Source organism: Amblyomma maculatum, chromosome 5 (assembly GCF_055883805.1).
Source record: "Amblyomma maculatum isolate TAMU_Amacu chromosome 5, ASM5588380v1, whole genome shotgun sequence".
NCBI lineage: Eukaryota > Metazoa > Arthropoda > Arachnida > Ixodida > Ixodidae > Amblyomma > Amblyomma maculatum.
In genome coordinates, this window is record NC_139348.1 from 105,484,918 (window position 1) to 105,492,034 (window position 7,117).

The window sequence follows — 7,117 nt, forward strand, 5'->3', positions numbered from 1 at the left end:
TGCTTAATAAAAATTAAAAATTATGCCTCATCGCTATGGTGGTTAAGCGATTAGGGCATTCGTGTGATGAACTAAAGCAAGCAGAATAAAACCGCGGCCGTAAACAACGTTATATATATAAAAAAAAATCCGGCCCCCACAGGCGCTTCTAGTACAAGCGAAAAGCCAGGCTCCCATGTAAAGTGCGATGTCAGTGCAACTTAAGAAACTTCAGGTCGTCAAAATCTCCAGCGTATTTCACTACAGTGTCCTACATAGCCTCCCTGAGTCGTTTCGCGATATTAAAGCCCGTAAACCAAACTTAAGAATCTAAACACTTCCATACGGCCCAGCACAGCAGAGTGGAGCTTAACAAGTAAACATTAAAGTGATATTGCAAGTAACTCGGTGGATACAGGGATTGTAAAACGTGCGAGCATACGATAAGTTTACGTTAAAGGAGGCAGACATCTGAACTAAAGAGCCACAGTAGCTGAACCACATTTCCTTTTATCCCGGTAGCATGCGCCCTGCGTATACTTGCAAGCGCGTGCAGTTAAAGACAAGAATGCAAGCCTACGTACCACTGTCTTGAAGCGTTTTCCGGCTCTGCAAGCAACCTGATGGGGGTAAGCCATTCACAGCGAGATAAGACAGGGCGTGCCAAGATAACAGCCACGGCGGGTGGTTCCACTGTATACTAATCGCGCGCCACAAAGCTGGCGCTCTTGCTCGCACATCCAGCGCCGTGCAGGAGCCGCTCTCCGGTTTGGCAGCGATTCACTACAGCAACCTTGGAATGGACTGGTGAGCAAGAGATTCAGGACGTGTCCTGCTCCTCTCTCGGACCATCCCTTCGAGAGTGAGAGAGGATCAAACGAGATGGAGGGGCGGCGCCAGTTTGCAGTAGTGGTTACATCGGCTTTAGAGCGATGAGCGAGAGTTCAGCAGTGGCTTCATCCAGCGTGTGTCGTTTGAAACACGCTTGCTCTTTAAACGAGCGAAGCGGTCGTCCAGGCCCGCCCCGCCATAGGGGGAAGAGAGACACTGCGGAAGCAGTGAGGAGGAGACTCGTTCGAGGCTTCCCCGGGAGGAGACGCGCTTCCGAGCATTCCGTGTAGGGTGTTGGTAGTTGTATAGTTTGCCATTTCCATGAGGTTCCTCCTTTCTCCGTCGAGCGCTTCTGTTAGTGATACTCGAAGCGACCATTGGCTACCGTTGAAAAAGTTTATTTCTTTATTTTGATTTTTCACCGACAGTCACTACTGCCGCAGTGTGACGCTTTCGACTATAAAAGAAGCGAGCATCGGTAGAGTGTGGTCACACACAGTCCGGGATCTTTCTTCGCCACAGAGGAGGTACCAAACAGTCTTGCCATGAACGCCGTCGTGAGTATCCGGGTCCGGACAGCGGGACGGGATGGTCGTAATCATGAGAAAGATATAGGCCATGCGTTCTTTCATTCTTTTATTCACAAAAATTATTTATTACCCAGCTAAGAGGGGCGTGTCGGCTTATTACTCAGCTCACTTCCCGTGGTTTAGCTGAAGGTATAAGTGATCGAAGAAAAGTAATTAGGCAGAATTGGCAAAATAAGCAACTTCTCCCTGCAGTTCTTAACGAATGACACTGAGCACCAATTTATGTTGATAAGCCTGCCTAAATAAGGCCTTTTGAATAACTTGTGAGCTCCCCCATTGCCATTCGTAACGTTATTCCTCCAGGAACTCCTTGTTTAAAATTTGAAAATTGTCGTAGCGCAGAAAGAAGCTAGAAGATAAATGACAGAGAAAAACTCATAAATGGTACAGTGAAACAATGTGCAAAGATCTGCGATGCACTAAAGGCACAAACGTATCAGGGTGTTTCATTTTTGCACGTTCTATTCATTGAGATTGTGCATCAGCTCGATAGGTGGTCTGAAATTTACGAATCAATTGGCACATTACCAATGCCGAAAGGAGTAACCAGTCGTGCAGACACGTCAGTGAACGAATCATTTGCATTTCGGCTCCGTTGTAATGTCACCTCGGGAACCGGAAATCGAGCTAGTAATCTTGTACTGGCTAGCAGCACAGTACAGGCACTTCGCCAATTCGTACTGTAGGCCGCCTGATATTAAATCCTGAATGAATATGAAATGGACCAGTCGCTTTTCGTTTCTTATTAGAACAAACACTCTACCGTATACGTAACCTTCACAAATGACCATGAAGTTACTCTAGAGCATAAGAAGAGCTCAGATGTGCGGATACGAAGCAATTGTTGCCCCCAACTTTGAATGCTACTAGCAAAACAGTATGCTCTGAGGTAATTAAGCATTATGTACTGCGTAACTATCTTTAGATCAACCAACTCGTCGTTTGCGCTTCGCGGCATCATCTCTCCCAGCTTGCCACCGCTCTTCTTGGGCTGATCTCCACAGCCTCGGCCGGCTTCCTTCGCGGCTACAGCGGCTACGGCGCTGGTGGTCTCGGCGTTGGCTATGGAGCCAGCTACGGCGCTGGACTTGGCGCTGGCTACGGAGCCGGACTCACTGTCGCCGCTGCCCCCGTCGCTGTCGCCGCTCCCGCGGTCAGCAGGGCAGTAGCCGTCCCAGCAGGCGCCAGCACCTCGTACGGCAGCACCACCACTACCGTCACCACCCTTCATGGCGGAGCCGGTCTTAGTGGCGCTGGTCTTGGCTATGGTGGCGCTGGTCTTGGCCATGGTGGCGCTGGCCTGGCTTACGGAGGTGGCTTCGGCGGTTTTGGTGCTAGCCTCGGAGGCCTTGGAGGGGGTGTTGTCTCTGCTCCCACCGTGGCTTTCGCTCGTCCCGCTGTCACCATTGCTGCTGCTCCGGCTGTGGCCGTCACCCGTCCTGCTGTTACCGTGGCTGTGGCTCGTCCCGTGGCTGTAGCGGCTCCAGCTGTCGCTGTTGCTCGTCCTGTGGCGGTCGCCGCTCCGGCAGTAACCACTGTCGCTGCAGGTCCGGCATATGCTGTAGGTGGTCTTGGTGGTTTTGGCGGCGTCGCAGGTGGTTACGGAGGTGGCCTCGGTGCTGTAGGTGGTGGCTATGGTCTCGGCTACGGTATCGGCTACGGCTACGGCCAAGGCCTCGGATACGGCGGTCTTGGAAAGCTCGGCGTGACATACGGCTACGGAGCTAAATGGTGGTAAGCTTAATCCAATGGTGGCAAACTGGGGATTTTTTTTCTGCCTAAACTAAACGTTGCATACTGATTTATCAAAGGCATTTCACTGGAATGTGGCTCCTAACTAGATTTCTTGCCAGCACTATTGCATAAGGAAGCGTATTCTTTCTTTGTAAGCGAGAGAATGAAAGTTCTTTTTTTACCCTAAAAGTAAGTTAAAGTTACCCTAAAAGTAAGTAAAAGAGTACTTATTAGCTGACGTTGGTCTTCAAAATGTGTGGGTAGCATCGCAAGTGACTTGAAGTTCTTTCTAATGAAAGCCATGACCACATTATAATGACAAAAAGAGCCATGAGCTATATTTCAGTGGTGATGGTTGACTCGTTTCACTAAAGTATCTGGCACGGATATAAAGCTGAACGTTCCAGAGTTAGGCATCATGCTGTGTCTCTGGCAGATGTAACCAGGCTGTAATGGTTTCTTCATCAAGTAGCAAAAGTGCTTATGCTACAATTGGTGTTCTAAACCCGTGTAAAGACAGGAGATCCTTTGTCTTCTCCTTCTATAATTTAGTCATCATTGAGGAAGACGTAAGGGCTGTTCTACACGAGTGAGAAGCAAAGGGGTTACAAGGCGTAGCACCACGGGGCATAAGTGTTTCGCTATAACAACGATTTAGAGCCCTGGCAATAGGTCTGTACAAATCTCTACTTTCTGGTAAGGTATTTGCTTGAGCTTTTGTTCAACTCGCTCTTTTGAGCAACGGCTTTGACAAATACCCTGAGAATAGTAACATGTGTTCTGCACCTTGCGCATCGCAGTTCGCAGGGCTGGGGTATTAGGTTTTATGAGAGGCAGCTGGTTTATCAGGATATATTCTGAAATTAGTGCGAAGAAAGAATGTAATTGTAGCCAAACCGACGACCGTTGTTTCCCTGAACTAGTCGCCAAACTTCATATATACGGAATATGATATCGGACCGGAAGCAGCCCGTATAGGGTACTCCTTTTTATCTTTTCTATATGAGAGCAGTAGTGTGTAAGCTATGCGGTGCTCCCTCATATGAGATATTTTTCTTCGTTTCAGAACATGGATGGATTGCACTGCGTTTGGATACATCACATCGCCAAGTCAACGCGCTCAAGTCACGCCAGCTGGCTTGGCCGAGAAGTCCGCTTTGTTCTATTTATTTTGACCTAGAGCACTATCAACATGCTTGCCGCATGAATCAAGGCTTGAGACAAGCTTTCTCAAGGGGCTGGATTGGGAATAAAGAATGTTTTTGTTATCTAGCGGACGACGTAGGCTGGTATGTTGGTCTCTGAATAAAAATTATTGCGTATTGTTGCAGCTGCGTCACGTGCTCCTCGCTCCTAAATTGGTTCCACATATGTTCAAGTGATAAACCGGAGTTTTAAAAAAACTTTGGATTCAAGACATATACTTAAGTGAACTTATGTTGAATCAGATTATCGTGTTATTGGCGCCTGTGCTTCTGTTTACATCAGAACTGCTTTGCTGTAAGTTTATCGGCCTGCTGGCTGCCGGCGAGAATACAGCCATTGAGCATTCACCATATACACACATTGGTCATTGTTAAATATATATCTGTTGAAACGCGTCCAGAAATCGTTTCTGACGACCATTCGCTAAGGCTACCTCAAGTATTGTTAGTAATTCAATGATATTCCAGCTCAACATCTCAAAAGTTATAGAAACCTAGAAAAAAAGCTGAAATTTGTTTCTTTTGACAATCCTTTCTTTTTTGACGTCATTATCTTGGGGGTGGTAATTAATCGCGTAATCATCAAGACAAAAAACAATTTGCGAAGGAGCAAACCAATCACATCCCGCAGAAGTCCAAGCCCATGACGACCGGCTGTCCGTGCTCAGCTGTTAGAGCAACAGCTTAGTATTAGAGCGTTGTCTTTGTTGGCAGAGCAGTGGACCAGTACGCTGAGCTCCAGTTCAGTTGGTAGAGCCACCGCTATCTTGTTACAAACGTAGATTAGTTGTTAGGGCTGTAGTCTTTTTTTTTTTAGAGCTGCAGATCAGTTGCTAGGGCTGCAGCTCCGTTGATAGAACCGCACATCCGTTCATTAAGTCATAGCTTAGCTGATAGGGTTTCAGCTAAATTCTTAGAACCGTAGTTTAGTCGACAGAATCGCAGATTATTTGCTATATAGCGCAGATACCTATATAGCAAATACCTATATAGCCTGTACTCACCTGTACTCACCTATGGGGCTGAAACGTGGAGGCTAACCAAGAGAGTTCTACTTAAGTTGAGGACAACCCAGAGGGCTATGGAACGAAAAATGGTAGGGGTAACATTAAGAGATAGAAAGCGTGCAGAGTGGGTCAGAGAAATAACTCAAGTTACCGATATTCTAGTAGAAATTAAGAAGAAGAAATGGACATGGGCAGGACATGTAGTGCGAAGAGAGGATAACCGATGGTCGCTGAGGGTAACAAACTGGATTCCAAGGGAAGGAAAGCGTAGCAGGGGGCGGCAGAAAGTTAGGTGGGCGGATGAGATTAAGTTCGCAGGGGTCAAGTGGATGCAGCTAGCACAGAACCGGGTTAAGTGGAGAATATGGGAGAGGCCTTCGCCCTGCACTGGGTATAATCAGGCTGATGATGATGATGATGATGATGAGCGCAGATAAGTTAGCAGAGCTGTATATTAGTTTGTTTTGAAGTTGCTGAGTGCATTGATCATTGCCGGTGGCTCATGCGGTTGTCCCCCACTCAACTTTCAAATCCAGAAGTGGAAACAGCCGCCGTAGCTGAGTTGGCACAGCGTCGCGCGCAATATTCGTTGGCCCTTAGTACGGGCTCCCACCTATGGTGTTGCCGGCGGTATCGATGTCATGAGCAAAACGGACGGGCATGCCACTGACATATTGTAGTTGGCAAGTGATATTGCGGTGCACTGCCTAATTGTGGGGCGTCTGACGTCATGAGACAACACGATATAGCCGATTTCGCAGGCGCTGCCAACATAGGCTCCGCCTTTAAGATGAAAGAGTGACAACGGAATACAGCGATGCAGCACCCTTGGCTCCCAATTTAGGTAATATATATATATATATATATATATATATATATATATATATACACCTGAAGGAAGGAAAGAAGCCAACAGTCGGCGAGGCCAAGGAAAGCGTTGGGGATGGTACATTATGCCGTTTCTTTTTTAATATTCATAATGTTTACTTCGATATACACAGAAATTAGTAATGTAATCTCTTTAGGGGAAAGATAAATAAACACAAAGTAGAAGAAAAAACAACGTGCCGATGGTGGGAACCGAACCCACGACCTCCGAATTTCGCGTCCGGGGCTCTTCCAACTGAGCTACATCGGCCGCTGTCCCCCCCTGCTACTTGCTTGGGTATTTATGTTGTCTGTATACGAGCCTTGAGAGTGTTCACCAGCGCCACCCTCAGCCATAGCGGCGGACGTGGAACGTCCTTTGTTACCGCCAGCGTCACGTAGAACGTGATCAAGAGTGAGGGCGAAAGCTGTGCTAGACCCCTCTTACGATACCTATGGATTCAAGACTGCCAGAACCGAGACCTTGCTTATATATATATATATATATATATATATATATATATATATATATATATATATATATAACCTCTTTATCTTCAGGTGCGGCGTTCTACAGGCTGCTCCACCGCTTAGCTCGCTACAGAGAGGAGGAGGAGGCTAGCGGCATCCCAGCAGATGCGCGTACGGCCGCGGAGGGCTGACCGAGGGAGCATGGAAAGCATCTGCCGGAATCGTATGCCAGGCCATGATAGTGGATTCTGCCTAGAACGCCAGTGAAGTTTGATGCGTTCAAAATTCAAAACTCGGCAGCGTTGAACCCCTTTTATTTATTTACTCTGCCGTATATAAACTGTGCTTCGCATGCTTCCCTAAACGTTCATTTGGTTCCCATTCTAGCCTCTTTCTGGTCGGATATAAGAACACAGCTTTAATACGCAGTTGT

The 7,117-nt window shown here is 47.3% G+C and overlaps 1 protein-coding gene across 1 annotated transcript; it reads left to right on the forward strand.

The window, feature by feature from the left end:
- The first annotated feature begins 1,306 nt into the window (after positions 1–1,306).
- LOC146189121 (uncharacterized) lies at positions 1,307–4,475 on the forward strand. Its single transcript, XM_084603212.1, has 3 exons — positions 1,307–1,367; positions 2,371–3,134; positions 4,201–4,475. Coding segments are annotated over exons 1-3 (777 nt in total). The 5' UTR covers positions 1,307–1,355; the 3' UTR covers positions 4,202–4,475.
- Positions 4,476–7,117: the final 2,642 nt, after the last annotated feature.